Consider the following 25791-nt stretch of genomic DNA (forward strand, 5'->3'; position numbering starts at 1 on the left):
TAGTCTTATTATTTTATTTATTTACATACATAGAGTGATTGATTGATTGGCTTATACATGCATACAACTCCTTTAACATTTAAAATTGGGACTCAAAAAAAGAAACCGGGGGCCAGTTTGTCAAGCCCCGTGCAACCCGGCCAAAGCGCGAGCTCCTCTGGAGCGCCTCCCCCAGATGCCCGAGCCCCTCTCTAGCGCCTCCCACAGATGCCCAAGCCTCTCTGGAGCGTCTCCCACAGGCGGTCCCCAGGGGGTGTGTGTGAGGAGGGCTCGCCTCCTCACCGAGAACTGGAGCGGAGATACCGGCGACCGGGAGGAGAGACGTAAGATGGCGGCGGAGCAGGGACCCTCGTGGCCGTCACGGGACGGAGAGTTGAGCTGGAGCTCTCCAGGCCGTCAGGAACACCCCGAAGTCCGCGTGAGATCTAGGGATACGTGTCTGGATCTCTACATGCAGGAGAAACCACGCGGGTGCGGCAGGAGGGGCGGCGTCGCGGGTCTGCGGGCAGAGTCTGAAGGTAAGCTGATGCGGGGGAGCCGCGGTACGCGCGCCCCGGGAAAGGTAGGTGGAAGATTCTGGGGCGCGGAAGCGTCCTGTGGGGACGGCGCAGAAGCACCCAGCACCGTAGCCGCGGGAAGCACTGCAGGGCCGGGGGCCCCACCGGGGTCCGAGAGCTGCGGCGGGGAGGGAGCGCGGGGGCGCGCAGACCCGGGGCCCCTGCCCCTTCTGAGGCGCGAGGGCAGGGACAGACCCGGAGCCCCTGGACCGACCGGGGTGGAGGTCGCCGGGGGCGCGCGCTCGGGGCGGTGGCGGTGTTCAGCGGCACCTGCGGAAACGGAGACTGTGTTCTGGATGGTTCAGAGAGGAGCGGACTGTGGTCTCTCCGCTCTGGGACTGGGGTTTGGGGGTGGCCATGTTTGCTTGGCCCCTCCGTACAGGCGGGAAGGCGCCCTGAGAGCCGCCGGAGAACAAAAGCGCCAAAACTCCAAACACGGGTTTCGAAGGAGACCATCCCCCCACCTCAGCAGGGTGGCCTGAGCAGGGGCGATGCTGGCCCCTGCCCCCCAAGACGGGCTGGAAGAACCAGAGGGGGCAACCCTAGGGTCCCCATAAAACTGTAACACCCCCACACAGGGGCTAAATACTGTATTGAACTCCAGGAGTTGACTGAACGGCTTGTGTCTTTTTCAGATACGGTTCTCTTTTCTTTCTCTTATGCTTCCTCTCTCTCTCTTTTTTTTTAACCTTTTTCTCATTTCAACTAGATGTTCAGTATATCAACTTATATTTCATAGTAGCTTTTTAACTTGGACTTTTGCATACTTTTTTTTTTTTTTTTTTGCAAATATATGCTTTAGTGTAGTCCTTCTTTACCCATTCAGTATTACCTTTGCATATACACCAGTTTTACTTTACCGGTATTTCTGGGAAGTAGTATCCTCTAACAAACACAACAAAATACCCCCAGGAAGAACCGAAACACCCTACACTTTGCCCACACTGAGAGATTATAGCCCCCTTCCCTTCATCCCCCCCTTTTTTAAATTTTAAATTAAAAATTTTTTTTTAAACTTTTTATTATGTTAGCCACCATACAGGACATCATTAGTTTTTGCTGTAGTCTTTCATGATTTATTGTGAATATTACCCAGTGCTCCTTGCAGTCCGTGCCCTCCTTAATACCCATCACTGGGCTCTCCCATCCCCTCTAAAACCCTCAGTTTGTCTCTCAGAGTACAGAGTCTCTGATGTTTCATCTACCCTTCTGATTCTCCCCCTTCATTTTTCCATTCCTTGTCCTAATGCCCTCCATGCTGTTCCTTATATTCCAAAAATAAGTGAAATACATGATAGTTGACTTTCTGTGCTTGACTTACTTCACTTAGCATAATCGCCTCCAGTTCCATCCATGTCAATGCAAAAGTTGGGTATTCGTCCTTCATGATAGCTGAGTAATACTCCATGGTATATATGGACCACATCTTCTTTATTCATTCGTCTGTTGAAGGGCCTCTCAGCTCCTTCCACAATTTGCCTATTGTGGACATTGCTGCTATTAACATTGGAGTGCATATGGCCCTTTTCACTACATCTGTATCTTTGGGGTAAATACCCAGTAGTGCAACTGCTACGTCATGGGGTAGCTCTATTTTTAATTTCTTAAGGAATCTCCACACTGTTTTCCAAAGTGGCTGCACCAGCTTGCATTCCCACCAACAGTGTAAAAGGGCTCCCCTTTCTCCACATCCTCTCCAACACATGTGTCTTGCCTTGTCAATATTTGCCATTCTAACTGGTGTAAGGTAGTATCTCAGTGTGGTTTTGATTTTAATTTCCCTGATGACTAATGATATAGATCATTTTTTCATGTCTGCTAGCCATTTGTACATCTTCTTTGGAGAAGTGTCTATTCATGTCTTCTGCCCAGTTTTTGACTTGATTATTTTTTGGGTGTTGAGTTTGAGTTCTTTATAGATCTTGAATATCAGCCCTTTATCTGTAGTGTGACTTGCAAGTATCTTTTCTCATTCCATGGGTTGCCTCTTTGTTTTGTTGACTCTTTCCTTTGCTGTGCAGATTTTTATCTTGATGAAGTCCCAAAAGTTCCTTTTCACTTTTGTTTCCCTTCCCTTTGGAGATTGGTCTTGAAAGAAGCTGCTGTGGCCCATGTTACTGCCTATGTTCTCCTCTAGGACTTTGGTGGATTCCTATTCTATACTATCACACTGAGGTCTTTCATCCATTTTGAGTTTATCTTTGTGTATGGTGTAAGCGAACGGTTGAGTTTCATTCTTCTGTATATAACTGTCCAATTATCCCAGTGCTATTTATTGAAGAGACTGTCCTTTTTCCATTGATATTTTTTTCCTGCTTTGTCAAAGATTATTTGACCATAGAGTTGAGGGCCCATATGTGGGCTTTCAGTTCTGTTCCATTGATCTGTGTGTCTGTTTTTGTGCTGATACCATGCTGTCTTGGTGATCACAGCTTTGTAATGTAGCTCGAAGTCCGGCAACATGATGCCCCCAGCTTTTTCTTTTACAACATTTCCTTTGGCAATTCAGGGTCTTTCCTGGTTCCATACAAATTTTAGGATTGTTTGTTCCAGCATTTTGAAAAATGCCCATGAAATTTGGATCGGGATGGCATGAAACTATAGACTGCTCTGGGCAGTATAGACATTTTAACAATGTTTATTTTTCTGATTCATGAGCATGGAATGTTTTTCCATCTTTTTGGGTCTTAAATTTCTTTCATAAGTGTTCTGTAGTTTCTAGAATATAAGTCCTTCACCTGTTGTGTGGGTTTATTCCGAGATATCGCCTGATTTTGGTGCTACTGAAAATGGAATTGATTCCCTAATTTCTCTTTCTACAGTTACATTGTTAGTGTATAGGAAAGCAACTGATTTCTGTACATTGATTTTGTATCCTGCCACATTACTGAACTGTTGTGTGAGTTCCAGTAGTTTGAGGGTGGAGTCTTTTGGGTTTTCCACATAAAGCATCATGTTATCTGCGAAGAGAGTGAGTTTGACTTCTTCTTTGCCAATTTGAATACCTTTTATTTCTTTTTGTTGTCTGATGTTGCTATACTACGTTGACCAATAATGGCGAGAGTGGGCATCCTTGTCATGTTCCTGATCTGAAGGAAATGCTCTCAACTTTTCCCCATTGAGGATGACATTCGTTGTGGGCTTTTCATAGATGGTTTTTATGAAATTGAGGACTGTTCCCTCTATCCCTATATTCTGAAGAGTTTGAATGCTTTTTCTGCATCAATTGAGAGGACCATGTGGTTCTTCTCCCCTCTTTTAATGTGTTTTATCACACTGATTGAATTGAGAATGTTGAACCACCCTTGTATCCAAGGGTAAAATCCCATCTGGTTATGATGAAAATCCTTTTAATGTCCTGTTGGGTCCTATTAACTAGGATGTTGTTGAAAATTTTGGCATCCATATTCATCAGGGATATTGGTTTGAAATTCTTTTTGATGGGATCTTTGCCTAGTTTGGGGATCTGGGTAATGCTGGCCTCAGAATGAGTCTGGAGGTTTTCCTTCTGTTTCTATTTTTTTAAAAACATCTTCAGGAGGATAGGTATTATTTCTTCTTTGAATGTTTGGTAGAATTCCCCAGGAATCCATCAGGTCCTGGACTCTTGTTTTTTGGGAGGTTTTGATTGACTGCTTCAGTTTTGATACTGGTTATCAGTCTATTCAGGTTGACAGTTTCTTCCTGTTTCAGTCTTGGTAGTTTATAAGTTTCTAGGAAGGCATCCATTTCTTTCATGTTGCATAATTTATTGGCATATATAATTTCTGATAATTGTGTCTATTTTCTTGGTGTTAGTAATGATCTCTCCACTTTTATTCATAATTTTATTAATTTGGGTCCTTTCTCTTTTCTTTTGGATAAGTCTGGCGAGTGGTTTATTAATCTTTTCTTTCAAAGAACCAGCTTCTAATCTCATTGACCTGCTCTACTGTATCTCTGGTTTCTAACTCATTGATCTCTGCTCTGATCTTATTTTTCTTCTTGTACATGGCTTAGGCTTCATTTGTTGGTTTTGTTTGTTTGTTTGTTTTCCCAGTTCTTTAAGGGGTGAAGTTAGTGAATTCGTGGTTTTTCTATTTTTTTGACTGAGGCTTGGATGGCTGTGTATTTCCCCCTTAGGACTGCCTTTGCCGTATCCCATAGGTTTTTGACCAGGGTGTTTTCATTCTCACTGGTTTCCATGAACTGTTTGAGTTCTTCCTTTACCACCCCCTTTTAATAAAAATTATTTAATTTTTTTTTTTTTTCAGTGGCAGCTTCTGACACTACAGATTTTCCTCAGATTCATCTTGCCTGAGTCGTAGTTGATATTTTGGACCCTCTACATTCCCTCAACCATCCCTCAAGAGAATGACTAGGAGGAGGAACTCCCAACGAAGGAAAGAACCAGAGGCAATGGCCTCTGCCACAGACTTAATAAATACAGATCTAAGGCAGATGTCAGAAAAAGACTTCAGAGTAACACTTATAAAGTCGCTATTTAGTCTTGAGAAAATTGTTAGCAACGGTTTAGAATCTATAATGGCAGAATGTAGAGCTCTTGTTGCTGACATTAAAAATGCTATGAAGGAGATGCCATCTCAACTGGATGCTCTGAATGCCAGGGTAAATAAGAAAGAAGATTGAATTACTGATCTAAAAGATCTCTGTTAGAAAGGAAGGAAGTCAAGAATGATAGAGAAAAATAACTACAAGCTCATGAGATCAGAAGTAGAGAGACCAGTGACACCATGAAACATTCCAAAGTCTGAATTACTGGGATCCCTGAGGGGGTGGAGAGAGAGAGAGAGAGGACAAGCATGTATACTTGAGCAAACCATAGCTGAAAACTTACCTAATCTGGGGAAGAAAAGAAGGATCTGTGTCCGAGAGGCAGAGAGGACCCCTCCCATGATCAATAAAAACAGACCAATGCCCCGCTATAGACTAGTAAAACTTGCTAATCTTAGAGCCAAGGCAGCTAGGGGGAAGAGATATCTTACCTGTAGAGGGAGGAACATCAGAATAACATTAGACCTGTCCACAGAGACCTGACAAGACATAATCAGGGTACTAAATGAGATGAACATGCAACCAAGAATACTTCATCGAGTAAGGCTGTCATTCAGAATGGATGGAGAGACAAAGAGCTTCCAGGACAGGCAGAAAGTGAAAGGATGTGTGACCACCAAGGCAGCCGGGGCAGAGGGGGGGGGTGTTCTATAAAAGAAAAAAGACCCCAAGAGTAATACAGACCAGAAAGTAACAAAGATAACCTACAGGAACAGGGAGTTCAGTGCCATATGATGGTACTAAATTCATATCTTTCAATAGTTACTCTCAAACAGCCTGAAAAATGAAATGGCACAGGGTTTCAGATTGGATAAAAAGATGGGACTCATCCATATGCTGCCTACAAGAGACTCATTCTGAACCTAACGACACCTCCAGATTGAAATTAAGGGGATGGAGAACCATTTATCATGCAAATGGACCTCAAAAGAAAGCTGGGTAGCTACTCTCATACAAGACAAATTGGAGTTTTAAACCAAAGACTGTAGTAAGAGATATAAAGGAATACTATTATCATACCTAAAGGGTCTATCCCACAGAAAAATCCAACAATTTTAAGTATCTCTGTCCCCAAGATGAGAGCAGGCAACTGTTAACCAAAATAAAGAATCATACTGATAATAATATATTAATAGTAGTAGACCTCTCAGCAATAAACAGGTCATCTAAGCAGGAGATTAACAAAGAAACAAGAGCTTTGAATGGCACAGTGCACTAGATGGACTGTGTAGATACATACAGAACATTCCACCCTAAAATAACATAATACTCATTCTTGAATGCACATGGAACTTCCTCCAGAATAGATAACATATTGGTCACAAATCAGGTTTCAACCAATACCTAAAGATTGAGATTATTCCCTGCATGTTATCGACCACAGTGCCTTGGAACTGGAACTCAAGAAAAAATTTGGAAGGAATTGAAATGTGGAAGTTAAAGAACATCCTACTAAAGAATGACTGGTCAACCAGGAAATTAAGGAAGAACTTAAACAAGTCATGGAAACTAATGAGAATGAAAACACATCAGTCCAGAACCTATGGGATACTGCAGAGGCTATCCTTTCAACAATGTGGCAGGATACTGTTGGGAACTGTTTGCATTGTTATGACTCTGGAAGCCTGGATAAGAAGTGAACTTAGACACACTTCGGGACGCCCTTGTGTGCCAAGGGAACCTGGAGCAAGTCCAGCGGGGACGCTCGCATGGCTTGACTCTGAAAGGCTATTCAGGGTGAAAATAACATCTGCATAGTTTTATGTGATTCACTTATGACTTATCTTAAGAAAAAACACATTCTTGGAACCTTAAGATTATTACAAAAGTCTGGAGGTTAATAGCCTGTTAACATCCTGCCTGACTCATTTTTCACTGACATATATGATTGAGTATTGATACCAGCATTGTGCTGAAGCTGTATGAAAGTGATTACATGAAGAAATAAAGTTGCTACTTGCCTGAGATGGAGTAGTCCTCCTGAGCCCGCTGTCTCTCTCTCTCTCTTTTCCTTAAATCTCCCAGCCCTACTTTCAGGTGTCTTTCTCCAGCTGGACCGGCAGGATACAAATCAAAACCACAATGAGATATCACCTTACACCAATTAAAATAGCAAAAATTAACAAGACAGGAAACAAGTGTTGGCAAGGATGTGGAGAAAGGGGAGCCCTCTTACACTGTTGGTGGGAATGCAAGCTGGTACAGCCACTCTGGAAAACAGGACGGAGGTTCCTCAAGACATTAAAAAGAGAGCTACCTTATGACCCAGCAATTGCAGCACTAGGTATTTACCCCAAAGATACAGGTGTAGGGAGAAGGGGCACATGCCGTGTTCATAGCAGCAGTGTCCACAATAGCCAAACTGCGGAAGGAGCTGAGAGGCCCTTCAACAGATGAATGGATTAAAAAAGATGTGATTCATGCATACAATGGAATATTACTCAGCCATTAGAAAGAATGAATATCTACCATTTAAATCAACATGGTTGGAACTGGAGAGGATTATGCTAAGTCAAGCAGAGAAACAATTATATGGTTTCACTCATGTGGACTAGAAGGAATAGTGCAAAGAACCATAGGGGAAGGGATGGAAAACTGAAGGAGGAGAAATTGGGGAGAGAGATGAACCATGAGAGACTATGGACTCTGGGAAACAAACTGAAGGTTTCAGAGGGGAGGTGGGTGCGGGGATAAGGTCACTGGGTGACAGGCACTAAGGAGGGCACATTTTGTGATGAACACTGGGTGTTACATGCAACTGGTGAATCATTGTACACTACATCAAAAACTAATGATGTACTACTATACAGTGGCTAACCGAATATAATGTAAAAAAGTGAAAAAAAATTATCTGCCACTGAACTCTTAAGTGGGCTTCTCCAGCCTAATAAAGCTGATGTGAGTGGCACCTGGCTGGCTTGGTGGGAAGAACATGCAACTCTTGATCTTGGGGTTATGAATTCAAGCCCCACCTTGAGTACAGAGATTGCTTAAAAATAAAATCTTAGGGGTGCCTGGGTGGCTCAGTGGGTTAAGCCGCTGCCTTCGGTTCAGGTCATGATGCCAGGGTCCTGGGATCGAGTCCCGCATCAGGCTCTCTGCTCAGTAGGGAGCCTGCTTCCCCCTCTCTCTCTCTGCCTGCCTCTCTGCCTGCTTGTGATCTCTCTCTCTCTCTGTCAAATAAATAAAATTTTTAAAAATAAAATAAAATCTTAAAAAACCAAAGAAGCTGAGGTGAGTTTCCATGATACATTTTCTGAACATCCTGTGAAAAATACACCGGCAGCTACCACCATTGCTAAGCTCCAGCCCCCGAGTACCCCCACTGCTGCCATTTTGCCAATGCCCTGAGAAAATGGCCTGATGCCATGGGTGTGCCAGGTCACCTGCTCTGATAACCCACAGCTCCAGGTTGGGTTCAGGAGATGGCAAGCAGTCCTCCTGCAGATAGAAGTATGCCTTGTTGCAAGGATGCCAGGGTTGCAAAGGGGCTTAAAACCAAGCCTCACTTCTCTTCTGGTAAAGATCAGATAAGCTTTACAACAATCTGAGGGAATATGAAAGAAGCCCCTTCCAGCTGGCACTTGAACTTCAGGAAGGGTAATTTAGAGAAGATAAAAGAAATAGGTATTAAAGATGGGGAGGGCAGGTGACAACGGCATATACAATTTTTTTTAAATTTTTTACTAACATATAATGTATTATTAGCCCCAGGGGTACAGGTCTGTGAATCGCCAGGTTTACATTTCACAGCACTGACACACATACCTTCCCCAATGTCCATAACCCAACCACCCTCTCCCTACGCCCCCTCCCCCCGTATTAAAGATTCTTATACATCTAGGTATTCTTTAGAATGGGTATCTGCTATATGCCTTTTAAGTTTTACCAGTTCCTCCAAGATGCTCCCTCTAGCCTCCCACCATCTTTTCCCTATACATGTTACCCCTTGCTCTTTTCCTTCAGCCCTCCTTCCTGCCTGGGTTCAGTGCACCCCACCCCCCTCCAGGGCAGGCAAGAATTTGCTTTTGAGAAGCCCCCTCTTACCTTGTTCTCCCCAGCTGTTTCTGCCATTTCATGTGTAAGGTAAAACCTGCATTCAGAGATGGGTAAATATTCCAACCCTGAAACACAGTTCCAGTTCTTGTTGCTCAAGATTCTCCCTCATGGCTCCTCAGGCTCATTTAAGACCTCTGGAAAGTCTCCCAGACTACACACCGGGAATTTGTTAGTTTCATAACAAACACTCCCAATAGATGCCCCACTGTAGGCAGGTCAGGCCTAGGTTTCAAATCCCTCCCTCTCCAAACATACAGTTCTGAGAACCACTAAATGAGAGATGGGCTACTTTTCATCACAAGGTCCCAATCTCTTGATCCTATTCAAAGAGGAAGAGGACAGGAAATGGGGTGAGTTTCTTCTATGGCTCATCTACTATAGGAAAGGAATATAACTGTAGGTAATGGGGATACAAAGAGAACACCAGTGGGCGCTGATCTAATTACAGATGTCAATAATAATTGGAATACCAACTTCACAACAACGCTCTTTACTTCCATATGGGGATATGGCAGCACAGTTATTAAGAAAACCCAAGATCACACAAAGTGACAGGTGGAGTGTTAACACAGCCTGGGAGGAGCCTTGTGGAAGAATCTTCACATTGTGCCTGGACAGAGACCTGAAGGATAATTAGGGAGCTATATCTGGGGGGAGCAGTGAGACAAAAGCCTTCTAGGTGGGAGAATATGCCCAAAGACAGAGGCAACAGCCTGGGATGAGTGTGTCGGATTTCCATTTCAGGCAGATGGTTCTGCTGGCTGCAGGATGGACTGAAATGTTAAGAAATTCCATCCATCCAGCCAGAAGCTGATGCGGTCAGGTCTAGGATGGCAGGAACAGAGAGAGAGAGAAGGCTGCCTAGGTTTGAGGAGATAAAAATCAGCAGGGCTTGATGGTTGCAATTTGTTGGATTGGTTCATTATTTACCCAGCAGCTATGTAAGTACTTGCTGTATGTTTGGCACAATGATCGAGGAGCTGCATGTACAATGTTAACAGCCCATTTACCATCCTTGCTCTCTAGAACCTACTGTTCAAGTCTGGGCCCAGAGGGAGAGGAGGGATTCCAGTAGTGCAGGTGGTGCTCCTCAAACCAAACAGTGATGAATTAATGAGGGGTCCAATCATACCAGTGGTCTTGAACAACATTTTACTTAAGCAAAATAGAACATATCAGGGTGCATTAAATGCCGTAAGGGAAAGGACAATATCCAGAAATTCTGTTTCTGTTATACATGTGCAAGTCTGTATTGGATTAACGTGTGCAGTGCATTTCTTAGTGAGGGTCAAGTAAAAACAGAAAAAACAGACCTTGTGAAACCTTGAGTTACAGATAACCACATGCTTATACCTGAACTCCTTGAAGGGATTGATCATGCCCTGCTCACATTTTTGTTCCTATAAAGTATATGGTAAATGGATGGGTTATGCGTGTGTATGATGAACAGAATTAAAATGAATGGGCAGGGGCGCTTGGGTGGCTCAGTGGGTTAAGCCTGTTCTCCGGTCTTGATCTCAGGGTCCTGGGATCCATTCCCCACATTAGACTCTCTGCTCAGCAGGGAGCCTGCTTTCCCCTCTCCCTCTGCCTGCCTCTCTGCCTTCTTGTGATCTCTCTCTGTCAAATAAATAAGTAGAATCTTTTTAAAAAATGAAATAAATGGGCAGCCAAGCGGATGGATGAATGGATTCACGCAAGCGTGGGTAGATGGCGAGTGGACGGGGAAGAGAAGCATTATCGATGAAGGTGAAACCGTCTACAGAGTCACTGCAGGGCATGCGGAGTCTGAGGTAACTGAGTGGTCAGAGTAAAAGTCGCGGGAGAAAACCGGCTAGGAGGCCGAGGCTCCTCAGGCAGCAGTAAAAGGGTTAACTAGTTTTGAGAAAAGGGAGGCACTCGAGCCCCCACACGAGTCCACCTGACCTCAGAGTAACCGCAGGCGGCAGCGGCGATTCCACAGGCCACGCCCCCGAGCACGACCTCCGAGAGGAGGGCGTTCTCACTACCACCACGATCTCTGGCTAGAAGGGCGGGAAGTGCACAAGAGCACGAGCTTGGCCGCCGCACTCTCCTTTGGTCGGTTCCCGGGTACTGGCTCCGCTGAAAGAGTCAGGCCTTCCCAATCCTACCAATCATAGCGGCGCTAACGCGACTCGGGGGCGTAAACAGATTCTCTTCTCACCTGTGCCTATTCTCGCCAGTCTTTTCTTCTTCGGTCCAGCTACATGGCCGGCCGCGCTCCCAGCTGTGGCGTCCCCTGTGGCATCATAGAGAATGTGGTCCTCCCTCCGTAGGCTCAGTCTACCCCTTTCCAAGTGGGGGTTAGAGCGCCTACGTCATTCTCTGTCGCCTCGGGCTGGGTGAGGAGTGTCGACACTTGAGGAGGACGCCGCTGGGTCGGGCAAACCCGGAGGGAAGCGAGAAACGTCAGGATTTGGGTGTACATTCTGAGCCTCAGAGAAGTGGAGGCTGCATCCTGGACCGAGGGTTTTCGTCCCTTGAGCTGGGAAAAGCCTGCGGGAGGGGAGCCAGGCATCTTTTCGGGCCTGAGGAGGAAAAGCGGAGTTGGTTAACAGCCTGGGTCACAAGCATAGCTTGGGGGCAGGCCCGCAAGCAGTCCGCCAGCTCCTCAGCTCCGAGCGGAGGCATCCACACCCACAGGCTGCACACTAAAATGGCTGGCTATGCCACTACTCCTAACCCCGTGCAGGATCTTCAGGAGGAAGCGGTGTGTGCCATCTGCCTGGATTACTTCAAGGATCCTGTATCCATAGGCTGCGGGCACAACTTCTGCCGCGGGTGTGTGACCCAGCTGTGGGGCAAGGATGATGAGGAAGACAGGGAAGTGAAGGTAGAAGGAGGAGGACGAGGACGACGACGTGGAGGGGGCCATCGGTGGATGGGAGACCTCCATTCAAGAGGTTTTGTACCAGGGCAATGCCGATGAGGAGTTGTTCCAAGACCAAGATGATGATGAACTCTGGGTTGGTGACGGCGGCGTCAGGGACAACATGGACTATGTGTGGGACCAGGAGGAAGAGGAGGAGGACCAGAACTATTACCTGGGAGGCATGAGACATGACCTGAGAATTGATGTCTACCCAGAAGAGGAGATACTGGAAGAATACGACAAGAACGACCAAGAGCTGCATCCTGACACCCACCTGCATCCTCTGGCCTCTCCACGTCAGTTCACCTGCCCCCAGTGCCGAAAGAGCTTTACCCGTCGCAGCTTTCATCCCAACCTGCAGCTAGCCAACATGGTCCAGATAATTCAACAGATGTGCCCCACTCCTTATTGAGGAAGCTGGGGGAATGATCAGGGTATCTGCTCCAAACACCAGGAAGCCCTGAAGCTCTTTCGCGAGGTGGGCAAAGAGGCCATCTGTGTGGTGTGCGGAGAATCCAGGAGCCACAAACAGCACAGCGTGGTGCCACTGGAGGAGGTGAGAGGCACAAGGAGGGAAAAGGAGTGAGGGCTTGAAGGGAGTGGAGAAAACAAGGGGAACTGGGAGAGATGGGTACTTGCTAGTTGAACCTTTCTGTGAGAGATGAGGGCACAGTAGTGAAGATTGGCATAGGTAGGCAAATTGGTTGAGGCTGATTGGCTTCCCCTGAGGAAGCTGAGCAAAGACAACAGTCACCAGAAACTTACTACTGTTATTCCCTTTCAATCTCAGTATAGGCCACATATCCCTAGTTCTTGATTTCCCTCTGTTGAGTCTTGAGTCTGTACCTAAGACTACAGGACCCTTAACACATAGGAACAGAAAGCTTGTAGATAGACATTTGGGACCTCAGAGCACAATGTCAAAACAGATGACTGGAGAAGAAACACACATACAGAAAAAACATAACTGGTATTGGTAGACTGAAATGCCAGGTTTGAGTCCTGGTCTAATTAAGTGGAACTGGCCATACCCCTTCCCAAAGTCTGAGGTTGCTTCCTCATCCTCTGTAACAATGGATATAGGGAAAACAGTTTCCCTACAGAGGAAGGCAGAGGATATAAAAATGTTTTTACATCTTTTTAATGGATCAGAAGAAGCTTCATGCCCTGATCACTCTCCTTTCCTGGTATTTTATCACAGTAAAAGGAGTGAGGGATTTAGAATTAGATGACCTGGCTCTGCCACTTACTGTCTAATCTTGGGCAGGTCTCTACCTCTTAGTTTATTTTTCCCTAGGCTTAAGATTAAGAGAGCATGTATGTGAAAGTATTTTATAAACCATAAAGCACTGAACAAATGTCTGCTTTTTTTTTTTTTTATTTTCCTCTAGCTTGTCTTCTTTTCTTCGGGTTCTGATTTGATTAATACATTGCTTTCCTGATCTGAGTATTACAGGGTTGTCTCAATGACAGCTGGAATATTGTCTTTCTTACCAAAAGCCTAGGTGAATGTGACTCGTAGCAGTACCGAAGGAAGGAGAGGATGTCTCAGGCCCATAAAAGTTTTGTCCTGAATATTAGCAGCTGCTCACATCTTGGTGTGCTTTATAGTTTATAAAATATCTCCTCATGTTATCCTAGAGTAGTGGTTTTCAAAATATGGGGACTGACCAATTAGTGGGTCTTAAAGTAAATGGGTCATGACCAGCATTACTTTAATATTAAACAGAGAATATCAGAGTGCATGGAACACACTAAGGAAAACACTGTCTTTTGAAACTTTTATATGTACACATGTGTATACTTAGTCTGAGAGTAAAATGTATTGCTTACTCTGGATTGCAGTCAAAACATAATCAGAACACTGTCCTAAGACATCATATATTTGCTATTATCATTACCCTTCAACTTACAGTTACTGGTAAATGGACACATAAGACAGAAATCTTAACTACAAATCACTGCTAATTTCCTCATACGAACTTGACTTTACGGATAATTTCCCCAGGGTAACAGAAGTTGCCGCCAGGAGAAACTATGTCCTATACTTCTGGGTTTTAGCACACTGCCACTTATGTAAGGAGGTAACCTTTCAGTCCTCTGTTAGAATTTTCTGTAAGGATTCTGAAACCAAAATTTTAACTGAAAGCCAATTTAAACAGGAGAGATGGTCTTTTCAACCTGGGAAGCCAGAGAATACTCATTTGAAACTTGAGGAGTTACTTATAAAGCATACCAGTAAATATAAACACCAAAACCAAGTAAAACAAATTGGAGATAATCCCGTTCAAAAATACAGAGTATTTAAAAGGAAATTTAACTTTTATTTTCAAACACATACCAGAATTTAGGTAGGTGGTATTGCCACACATAGAATTACACCAGAGGTAAAAATTTTTTTATGTATGTATAAACTTTTAGTAACTGATGACATTGTTTTGTTACTGCCTTTCATTGGTCAACATATACATTACAGGAGCATAACTTAGAATTTTACCGAATAAACTCTCATAATAATACTTAACATAATAAACTCTTTTTGTATATGGTTTATTTAATATTATGCATTACCCTGTTCAAAGTTCTGGTTAGAGTGTATTCTTGACAGCTACCAATTCAACACATTTTTTATCTACTTTGGAGGTAAGCGAGCTTTTTAGTTTTAGGAACTGAGTAGGGTGTTGTCACTCATAGACTCAAGGCCTAGTCCGTGACTTTTAGGAATAGGAGAGAAAGGCATTCTCTCCCTCCACAAATTTTATTAGCACTGCAGATACAGTTTATAAAATTGTATAGTTTATAATATTAGTGTTGTAATGTTAAAAAGAAAAAATATTTCTTAAGAAATAAAATTGGAAAGAACTCCTTGGCTGGTGGGAGTACAAAGACAGAACAAGAAGCGTTCAGAGTAAGGCCTATAATTAATGAAGTTGGACAGATTGGGTAACTACATATGTCCACTGTGGGGATGGTGCTATGTATACTGCTATTTTTATAACATAAAAAGACAGTTATATTGTTTTGAGGTCAGTGTTCTTTTAAAGTTTAATTTGTATAAAAAGAGGCTTTTTAGCTCTGAACGCTTACTTATTTACATCTTCCATTTTGTCCATCCCTTAAGTTAGAGTTCATCTTGACTCTTCAAGCTAGAATCAGAGGATTATGAAAAGTAAGATCATTTAGATTTGACCAAGGGCACCATTAAATGGTGTCAGGTTTTAGGCGGCAGATGGGTGTATAAAAAGGAAATGAACAAAGATTTCACTTTTTGGGGTTCAGGCATAACTGGATGCCTATATTGCTCTGCCACCCAGCTGCCGCCAATAAAATCACTCATGTTTCTCCAAGAGGGACCAGATGCTTTCATCATCAGTACTCCTTTTTCTGTTTTCTCCTTTGAGGTAGCTAAAGATGGCAGCCAAAAATGTTTTTGAGGCTTTTTTTTTTTTAATATTTTATTTATTTATTCGACAGAGAGATCACAAGTAGGCAGAGAGGCAGGCAGAGAGAGAGGAAGAGAAGCAGGCCCCCTGCCAAGCAGAGAGCCCGATTCGGGGCTTGATCTCAAGACCCTGGGATCATGACCTGAGCTGAAGGCAGAGGCTTTAACCCACTGAGCCACCCAGGCGCCCCTTTTTTGAGGCTTTTATGAAGTATATATTCACATTATGACACAGAAGATAGGGTCAACTTCTTCAGTTGAGTTACCTGAAAATGTTGGCCAGTGACACCATGCCAAACACTGTTAAATTTATGCTATAAAAACACTGGAGTATTCTGCAAAGCACAATTCTCTGCAGCTTTAAGATTGGACAGTATTGGAATATTAACATCAATCTTCAAAGGCTATGAAAGCATAATATTAAATAGCCCTTTTAATTGCAAAGGAGAAAAAAATGGAGAAACTTTTGAAGCCTTGCATTCCAAGTGCTGCCGCAACTTTAAGAGGAAATTGAGGAATTCCAGACTTTCTTCATCTATCTCCTGCAGGCTTAACTCTGGATTGATGACTGAATATATCAAACTTCAAGTTTTAAAAACTTCAGCTCATCCTTCTTCGCTTAGTTGAGAAGAATCTACTGATAAAAATGTGCTTTGCTTATGTTTAAAATAGGCTTTAAAAACTGTGAGTGTGCTGGTTTCACAAGCCTAATACTTGACCACTGAAGACAGTATTTTTGAAGCTGTACAAAATGAACTGAGTTGGAAGAAAATCTTAATATTATAAGGGTATATATTACAGTAGTGTTTTAGATCTGGGTTTTTGGCAAAACTGAAGAAAACCGTGTTTAGGATGTATTATAGCAATCACCACCAAGCATCAACTTCCATCAGCTGGCACATAATCTACTGGAAATCTTCACCTTGCTGTCAGTGTAACCTTTGTGAAAAATAGTAGATTTGGTCCCAGTTTGCCTTGATTTTTGAAGATCTGTTGAGAATCCTGTTGAAGAGTATTTTCTGTTACACACTGAGGTTCCTTGGTTGTCAAAGAACTGTATTCAGCTGAATTTTTGGACAGAATGATTTTGGAACACCAATGCAAAACACCACCTCTGATTTTGGAATACCACCTTAAGAGAATCTGTACTTTTAAAATTTCAAAAATTAAAACTTTCAGCAGAATTTAATGCACTGAAGCCTAAAATACACTGACTGTGAAATGTCGAAGGCGAGCACCAACAATCCCTGCTTGTTTTGAAATACCTGAAGCAAAACTTACCAAAAACTCAGCTACACATAGCAAACTCGTACTAAAAATGTCTAATTTGCTTGGCCATTTGAAGGACTAGATTCATGTTATTTCAAGAAAAAAGCATGAAATGTCCAGAACTATTTTGGGTGATTGTTCTTGACGTTTTTCTTAAAACCTACCTGTTGGACTTTTGGAAAGAATGTTTTCACTGATATTTGGTCCTCACTGACAGCACTGCAAGAGGATTATGTGGAACTCAAAGACTGATTGCTTTGACTAGAAACTTCCAGATAAATACTCTAGAGAAACTGAGATGTAAAATGTCTAAACAGATTAAAAGAATTTATTCCATTTTCTCTTTACATCTTAAAAGCTTTCTGGGGGGAGGGGGTATATCTAGCTCTGGAGAAAAAACAGCACCAGAGTACTGTTAAAACAGCCTGTGTTTTGTTACATCTTCTACACCACCCAGGAAAGAAAAGTTAAGGCTTAACAATGACAACGTTATCTCATCATCTGAATAAATCCTGGCTTCCAAAATTACCGTTGCTTTGATTTTTAGTCACGATACTTAATTGTGAAATTTTAAACAACACGGAAAGAGGGGGAGTATGAGATTTTTAGGTATATGAAAAGTAGAGCTATGGGTTACAAAAACGTTGAGAAAAACGGGTATATCCATATTTACCAAATACCCATCTGTTTATTGAATGTTTTCCCTACTATGTTAGCTGTTGACTGCTGTATCACAAGTCAGACTGTTTAAACTTGCTCCTCGCTACTCCTGTGGCTGTACCTGGGACCTCATCTTTATACAGACTTGCTACACATCTGAAATCCTCATCTCCAGTTGCACTATGACCTTAGCTCTTAGCCTTCTAGTGCAGTCAAACACACTCCAGTTATACCTGCCCTTCAGTTTCATGGAGACCACAGTTCCACTGACTCCTTATTTTTTTCCTTCCCAATTTAATAGACACTTGCCAGCCTTAATTATTACCCACTGAGTCTGGACCTCATGAATAGTCATGACTTTAAGAACTGATCCACACTATAGTCTAGACCAGTGTTTCTCAACTTCAGCACTACTAACATTTTGAGTAAGATAATTATTTTGGGGGGAGAGAGGCTGTCCTGGGCACTGCAGGATGGCTGGCAGCATCCCTGGACTCTATCCACCAGATGTAAGTAGCACCCCTCCACCAGTTGTGAAAACCACAAATGTCTCCCAACATTTCCAAATGTCTTACGGAGAGGGGAGAGAAGCAGAATCATCCGTGGTTGAGAACTAATAGTCTCTACTCAGGGAAAGTGGTCAAATCACAGATGTGCCATTACCAGATTTACTTATGCCCTATAGCCTGTGACTGACCCAGGTGTTTAAGTGTTCAGTGGAAGAACAGCTCCACCTAGCTAGAACATTACTAAACATAGTCTTAGCAGATTAACTGCTATGACTCCTACTTCTTCCAGCTCTTGGCAAGCAGATGGCAGAGTCAGCAAACCTTTTTTTAAACCAGAGCTGCCTCTGTCACTGCCATTTGGGAGAACAAGGGCTATGACAGATAAAGCAGTATATGAAATGAAGATCTAGAAATGATTAATAAGGCAGTCACTTCAGCAAACATCAGTTGCAGCATGGCCATAGGACAGATTGTTGGTTTGGGGGGTTTTTGCCTTTTTTTTTTTTTTTAATTTATTTGACAGAGATCACAAGTAGGCAGGGAGGCAGGTAGAAAAAGAGAGGGGAAAGCAGGCTCCCCACTGAGTAGAGAGCCCGATGTGGGGCTCGATCCCAGGACTCTGAGATGACCTGAGCACAAGGCAGAGACTTAACCCACTGAGCAACCCAGGCGCCCCATTTTTGCTTTGGTTTTTAAGTACTATGCAGAACTTATAAAACCAGAACCTGTCTGCTCCTATTGGCTGTGTGTGGCCCTGGAGTAATACAATATAACATCAGCTCCTAAAGCACTTCCTTAAAACCTAGTCTCTTCTCTGCCACTGGCCATCAACCTCTGGCCCCTATGCCATGCCTCCAGAAATCTTTATAGGACCTGAAGATTCTATGCTATTCCCCAACCTCAATCCCTGACCCCCCAACCCAGAAAATTATCCTGTAACAATGAAGTTATTACAAATATTTATCAACTGATAAAACAGGGTAACAAAAAGGGGGACACGAGACCGCCTACTATATCAGGTCTAAAAGGACTTTGCAACAGTGGAAGTGTTCTGAATCTGTGCTGTTTGACCTAGTAGGTATCGACAGCTACCTTGAGCTTACGCTCTTGAAATGTGTCTAGTCCAACTAAGGAACTGAATTTTTTTTTTAAAGATTTTTTTTTTATTTATTTATTTGACAGAGAGAAATCACAAGTAGATGGAGAGGCAGCCAGAGAGAGAGAGATAGGGAAGCAGGCTCCCTGCTGAGCAGAGAGCCCGATGCGGGACTCGATCCCAGGACCCTGAGATCATGACCTGAGCCGAAGGCAGCGGCTTAACCCACTGAGCCACCCAGGTGCCCCTGAATTTTTTTTTTTTAATTTTATTTATTTATTTGACAGAGAGAGATCACAAGTAGGCAGAGAGGCAGGCAGAGAGAGAGAGGAGAGGAGGAAGCAGGCTCCCTGCCAAACAGAGAGCCCGATGCGGGACTCGATCCCAGGACCCCGAGATCATGACCTGAACCGAAGGCAGCAGCTTAACCCACTGAGCCACCCAGGCGCTCCCTAAGGAACTGAATTTTTAATTCCATTTAGTTTTAATTAATTTGAAATAGCCATACATGGCTAGCAGCTGTCAAATCACAATGAATTGTATAGTTCCACAGAAAGAAGGCAGGTTGAATTCTGATCCTTTTAGGACTCTCAGGAGTAGAAGCAAGTCCAAAGGGATGATGAAAAAGAAGTGAGACAACTCTTTTCCCAATCAAGAGATGTAGGCTCAAAGGTATTTTGGGGCATGGAAGAAAATATTTAAAAGGCCTTCTTGTATTTTCTAAAAATCTGACTAAAACAGTTTTTTTTTTTTAAGATTTTATTTAATCTCTGTCAAGTAAGATCTCTGACAGAGAGAGATCACAAGCAGGCAAAGAGGGAGAGAGGTAGGGAGAAACAGGCTTCCAGCTGAGCAGACAGCTTGAGGAGGGTCTCGATCCCAGGTCCCTGGGATCATGACCTGAGCCAAAAGCAGACACTTAACCCACTGAGCCACCCAGGCGCCCCTAACTAAAACACTCTTGAACAGTTCCACTTGTGATTCATGTGGATCACATGTGAGAAATGTGATAGGGGAGAACTCTAATAGGAAGTAGGTAAAATACAAACTGCATTACCCTCTTCCCAAAAAAAAAGCCAGGACTGGGGCCTCAAAATAGGAGGAATATGAGAATAAATAAGGTTTTATTTGGTGCCTGACTTTCTGACAATGGGATGTGGGGCAAAACCTAGCATTAAAGGAGGTAAGTGGGTTCTTCCCTTTCTCCTCTCACACCCAGATCCTGACAGAGGGTGGTAAAGAGATCAAGGAGTCCTAGAAGGAAAAGTAGTGTACTGGCAGTGATAATGAGAAAAAAGGAAGTGAGAGGTTTTAGGAATAACAGGGCTGAAAAGGAGGAGACTGTGAGAGCCAAAAGTGGTGACAAATTTAACTTTTAATCATAGTCTTTGCCTACAAACCAGAGTCCTTAGCACAGTGTGAGTATCCTGGGCAGGGGGAAATAGCTTATCTTGGCACGTGAGAAGTTGAAGATGTGACAGCAGACCAGCAAAGAAGGAAGGAAATGGCCCTCTAAGTTACTACTCTTCTCCTCACCTCTATCCCTCCAAAAGGAGGAAAATGGCCTTAAGTAGATTTGAGTTAAAAACAGCCTTAAAAAAACAGGGAGGGGCTTTTTCTTATTCTTCCATAGCTTAGACCTTCCTAATATTTTACCCCATCCTAAAGGACTCAGATGCAGAGTTCATCAGAGACTTGATTGACAATTCCACTTGGTACCAAAGCAGGGCTCCACAAAAATGAAAGACCAAGGCCACCTACAAGAGGATCCCTGGAGGTCACACCCCCTTTTTGTCTGCCATTCCCTAAGCACAAAGATTTCTCTCTACCCGCCCCACCCGCAAAGGATGGAATTTCTCAGCAAGCTCTGGCGTTTTAACCCAAGTATGAGCATGAAGGACTATTTTCTCTTCAGCCCTTTTGTGGTAAGCTAGCCAGCCTCAAAGTTCCATTTCAACATATTCTCCCAACCCTACTTCTTACCAAATTCTCTTCCAGGTAAAAATCTGAAAAAAGACACTTTGGGTCACCTTCTATTTCTCCCTACCACCTAATGGTGTTTTAAATCCTTTAACAAGCCAGAGGCCTGCCTTCTCCTAGCTTGTTTATAATTCTGCATATCTGCTGAAGCACCTAGGGCCTGGGGAATGCCACAGTCCCATCTCCCAGGGAAAATACCAACAGAATGCCTTAGATGCTTTCTAGGGGACTGTTAGACCTCAGATTCCTGCCTAAAGTGGACACTAAATATTTATCAAGACACATAAAGAAATTATATGTGATTTTTTGTAATATCCGTTCCTGGCAGTGATTTATTGTCACATCCCTACCTCTCACCAGGTATGGAATAGAACCTACAATAAGAACAGAACCTCCCATGTTGCCTTCCAACCTTTTTGAGCTTAATTCTTTAGGCCTCAATCATGAAACAGTTTCTATAATCACAGCCCAATTCTAAATATTGGAGTGAAAAAGGTAGGAGAGGGAGGAGAGAGATGGATTAGAGATGTTGACTTGATCACTCATATGGCCAATGGAAAGTCCTCAGTGCCTCCTTTTATAGGACTCTCATGACCCTCCTTACAGACCCTCCTGTCCAGCTTCTAAATTCTTGTTTCTTGTCTCACTCTTCCAACCTACCCTCCATTCTGACAACAAATAACTGGCAGCAAAATCAAGTCTAGGCAGGAGAGGGATTAGACAATCCTAAAGAGACAATTAGAGGCTTCAGGACAAAATTCCTTTCTAGTCAACTCCTTCCTGATAGGGGCTCCCCGACCACCTTGGGTTTCACTCTCTCCTACCTTTCCATTTGAAACCATCTCCCAAACCTCTGCATGCAAACCACTCTAACACCTCTTCCCCATGGTGATCCCTCTGCCTGGAACACCTTTTAACTATCTACCCTTAACTACATAGCCTATGAGGCTAGTCACCAAGATTAGAATCTTCCACAACCAAGAGGATGTAACAGCCCAAACAGACCATCAGTCCCTGACCTCAGGGCACCGAGGAAAAGCCCTGAGGAATTCAATTAAGGGCAAACTGAGCTAAGAGCTAGGAAGGCCCCAAACACCATCACTATGAGGGCAGGAAACAAGGAGCCTAACCTAGACTTGAAGGTCACAGAGGGTTTCCTTAAGGCAGCGATTTCAAGGAAGCTTAGATTAACGAAGAAAAGTGAGGGTAGGTAGGATATGGTGGGCTTCCAGGCAGAACAATGTGTGCGTTCTGAGAGAACTGACAGATGCAGAAGTGGAGGGCCAGTGTACCCACAAAAGGAATATGGTGCAAGCCAATGCCAACCACACAATCTGTGGAGGAACAGCAAAATGAAGGGAAGCCACTTGCTTTAGCTGAAAGAAGCCCTCTGGTCTTGGCCACACCCCTTTCCCAAGCCCCTCAACTATCTCCCACAATAGTCCTCACCACCTCATTGAAGGGAAGACCTGTTTCACCTCCTGAACGCTGGCAGGAGGGAATAGAGGCTTCTGTTCCTAGAAGAGAGGTCATAGGCCTCTAGCAGAGAAACCAGAGGGACTTCTTCCAGCTGTGTGATCTTAGGGATTGCCACCAGAAAAGAAATAGTGAGACAGACATCCTTACAAATTTCTCCTTTGTTTACCTTGTCTGGCGAATGAAGGTGGTGCCAATCGGGGCATGGGAGAAAACAGGCAGCCCAGGAGACGGAACCAGAAGTGCTTGGGGAACTTACCAGAGGGGTGGCCTCAGAAGCAGAACTAGGCAGAGTAACTTTCCCCAATTTCTCCCAAGGTCAGGTGGGGCCCTCCAGCAGGTTTCTACCTTTGAGAGGCCAGATCAAAGACACCCGGAAAGAAAAGGCCCTGAGGCCCCCACCGATGCCTACAGAGGCAGCAGACTGTTGTGGGAAGTGTGAAGCTTATTCCTAAAATGCATCCAGCAGCTGAGATTAGTCCTCCCTCTGGAAGGGACCAGGCTTGAGGAGAGAGTAGTCCAGGTGGGCCCATATGCCTAGCAGGAAGTCAGCGGGCTGAGAGGGAAGCAGGCATGTGTGGGGCTCAACTCCAACTTGGGCTGAGAGGGGAAGGCTGCCACTGCACCCCATCTCTACACCTAGCTACACCGAAGTGTCCTGAGAGTCAGGGCCAGGCCTCCCTCCATTCAGGAGTGCCCCTCAGTGGTTTTATGGCTTGCCAACATCCTCTCCAAGAGAAAAGAAGCCAGGCAGTGACTGGAGAGAAACTTCGAGGTAGAAAGCCCAATCCTGTGGCCTGGTTGTTCAGGGAGTCTACTACATTCCATTTCTCCCTCTCCTCCGCTGGCATTGCCAGATCGGTGCTGGTGGGCTCCAAGGCAAAACCCTAATTCCTCCCTTGGCCCAGCAGGAGAGGGAGCTGCCAGAACTGTCTCAAAGAGTAAGGGGCCAGTGTAGGGAGGGGCCCGCGGAATTGCTGGAAGCCAAAGACAGCTACAGAAATCTTGGTCTGGTGTTGGTAGCCTGAGGGAGGACTTGGGGAAGGGCCTCCCCGACCCCCCACACCCGCAGAAGGGGCCTGGAGAGGGCAGGGCTAGCCTGGGAACCGACCAGTGCCGAGATGTGGTGTTTTTAAGCAAGCCTGAGAAACCTGGAAGCTCATGTTAAACCTGTACTCCAGCGGATGCCTGGGTGGCTCAGTTGGTTAAGCATTGGCCTTCGGCTCAGGGCATGATCCCACATGAGCTCTTTCTCAGCACAGAGCCTGCTTCTCTCTCTGCCTGCCATCCCCCCTGCTTGTGCTCTCTCTGTGATAGGTAGACAGACAGACATACAAAAACAAAATAAACCTGTACTAGTGACCCTACCTCAGGGACGTTGACTCCACAGGGGCTCCCTCGCAAAATTCAAGAAAACAGAGAGCCAAAAAGATTTCTCCGGGGGGGTGGGGGGGATATGATATGACTAAGCAATGATCTCTTTAGAGTGTGGGTAGGAGATGAACATGTATGTGTTCTTGAACTGAGAGCCAATCCTCTGCATATATAGGCCAACAGCCAGGGGAGTGTTTGCACTGTGCATCTGCACTGGAAGATGCATGAAATCTCTCACCCCTCCATTTGTCCCAACCGTCCAGAGTACTTGGCATGACCTGAGCTATGAACAGCAAGCTGGATATCGGTGTGGGTCTCCCATGACCACAGGACAAACAAATCATGGGTATGAGTTGGGGTCCAGTTCGAGTTCAGTGTTGGAAAAGAGAAAAGGTAGCTAACTGGGGGTGTTATGGAGACAGGTAACAGGGACCCCTGAAACATAGGACCCCACCCTGAGAAGCCATGGCCCTTTGCCAAGCCTGCTGGCCCCCTCTGTCAACTGCTCCTCACCTCCATCTCACTGTTTGGTTTTCCGAAGCCCCCACACTCCAGCTCAGGACTTTTGGCACTGAATCCTTCTCCCCTCCCCCGCCCCTGCCATACGAGTTCTCTTATGAAATCTTATCTTCCCAATATCCACAGGGCTGTCTCCTACTTCTCCTTTCTCTCAGTCTCCTATCCGATCACCCCAGCAAATGTAAACTCCAAGAAAACCAGCTCTTCACCATCTTTATCACAGCTGTATCCCACAAGACTTAAAACAAAACCTGGTATCCAAAAGGTGTTAGGGAGTTTAAGTTTGCCTGCATTCATTCTGCCAGGCATTGTTCTGGGCACTTTACCTATCTGAACTCATTTACTCTCCTCAACACCATTTTTGGTGGGTAATATTATTTCCAACCTCTTTCACAAATGTGAAACTTAACACGTGTTACAAACAGAAAATAAACACTTACGTATAATCCCCCCCTTATTTTGCATAGATGACAGCGACTGCTATCATTCTGGTTATGCATCTTCCCCGCAAAGAAAATTTGTGACAACGGCACCGTCTGCCAGCATCGTCTCTTAACAGCAAGGATGTGCGGTAGTGGGAGGCATCACATATTCACGTACCATGCGGTTATACGGGAGGCCGTTAAGCAGCCTGGGAGCCATGTTCCACTGCTTCCCAGTCTGAGGGGATACGCCTAGCCCCCCAGACCCGCCGACCTTTCTGTGAGGTGGTGAGGCTCAAAGCCGGCTTTCCACCCGAGTCCCCAGAAGTTAGAGCCCGGAGGCCTTTTTGTTTTTGCGACGGCCCTCCGCACTCCTGCCCCGGCGAGAGCTGGGTGGCCGACAAGGAGCCCACAGGCCAGTTTTTCGTTCCTCCCCGGTTTTCAGCTCCGTAACTCATTCATGCTTGAACCTCCGCCTGCACTAACTCCTTCCGTACAGAGAGTGGCTTAGCCAATTTCCTCGGAGCAAAAACCTCCTGAGGGAGCAGCCGCCCTCTGCGATGGAAACCCGTCAGGGTTTAACAGTTCACCTGAGCAGTACACTTTAAAACCAAGCACCACATTTTTCATATTGCTTACCCTTGCTCGCAGTTCTCACCTCGAAACGAAGCCGAGCAGCAAGCGGAAAGGGCGGCGCTCGCGCTGCGCCACATGGGGGCAGTGAAGGCGCCGGGCGATCCTTCCGGAAACGTGCCGTGCACTTTTGCTCTTCCGCTTCTTACACACCATACCCCAGTGGACGTTTTAGGACCTTTTCAAACACTTGGGGGAGTTGGTTTCAGCCAAACTATGTTGCGTCGGAGAGAGGACCATGAAGTTTTGTCATTTCAACTCGCCCTTTAACCTACGTGGCACCGCCATCTTAAGCAGAAGTGAACGACGGGGGCCGCCATTTTTGTTCCAACGGGCGGGTATTTCCGG

General features: G+C 44.7%; 2 protein-coding genes across 5 annotated transcripts; one reads left to right on the top strand and one right to left on the bottom strand.

Annotated features, from left to right (window-relative positions):
• Positions 1–25786, bottom strand: LOC101688770 (vegetative cell wall protein gp1). Of its 4 annotated transcripts, XM_045069334.1 has the most exons (5): positions 25450–25786; positions 9159–9204; positions 8498–8552; positions 7073–7162; positions 1–827 (listed from the first exon to the last, which is right to left on the bottom strand). In XM_045069334.1, exons 1-5 carry the CDS (start codon positions 25521–25523, stop codon positions 448–450), a joined length of 645 nt encoding a protein of 214 aa, XP_044925269.1. In that variant the 5' UTR covers positions 25524–25786; the 3' UTR covers positions 1–447. The 4 variants fall into 4 exon arrangements, 1 of the variants encoding a protein (XP_044925269.1); XR_006603427.1 differs by lacking the exon at positions 1–827 and having other exon boundaries at positions 6621–7162; positions 8498–11719; positions 25469–25646; XR_006603426.1 differs by lacking the exon at positions 1–827 and having other exon boundaries at positions 6621–7162; positions 8498–11719; positions 25450–25646.
• On the top strand, positions 11715–14158 carry TRIM52 (tripartite motif containing 52). Its single transcript, XM_004828405.3, is given in 2 exon segments — positions 11715–12029; positions 12031–14158. Coding segments are annotated over 2 exon segments (801 nt in total). The 5' UTR covers positions 11715–11847; the 3' UTR covers positions 12650–14158.
• Positions 25787–25791: the final 5 nt, after the last annotated feature.

The sequence above is a fragment of the Mustela putorius genome, unplaced genomic scaffold, assembly GCF_011764305.1.
Source record: "Mustela putorius furo isolate JIRA1106 unplaced genomic scaffold, ASM1176430v1.1 tig00003923_pilon_pilon_pilon, whole genome shotgun sequence".
Classification (NCBI taxonomy): domain Eukaryota; kingdom Metazoa; phylum Chordata; class Mammalia; order Carnivora; family Mustelidae; genus Mustela; species Mustela putorius.

What these genes read in the sequence shown, in the direction of transcription:
- LOC101688770 (XM_045069334.1), bottom strand. Translation starts at nt 25,523, where the DNA reads ATGTGGCGCAGCGCGAGCGCCGCCCTTTCCGCTTGCTGCTCGGCTTCG. An exon ending in AAACAGCTGGGGAGAACAAG is followed by an intron (nt 8,553 to 9,158) that starts GTAAGAGGGGGC and finishes TTCTATCTGCAG; the next exon opens with GAGGACTGCTTGCCATCTCC. An exon ending in GGAGGACTACTCCATCTCAG is followed by an intron (nt 828 to 7,072) that starts GCAAGTAGCAAC and finishes CCGTTTCCGCAG; the next exon opens with GTGCCGCTGAACACCGCCAC.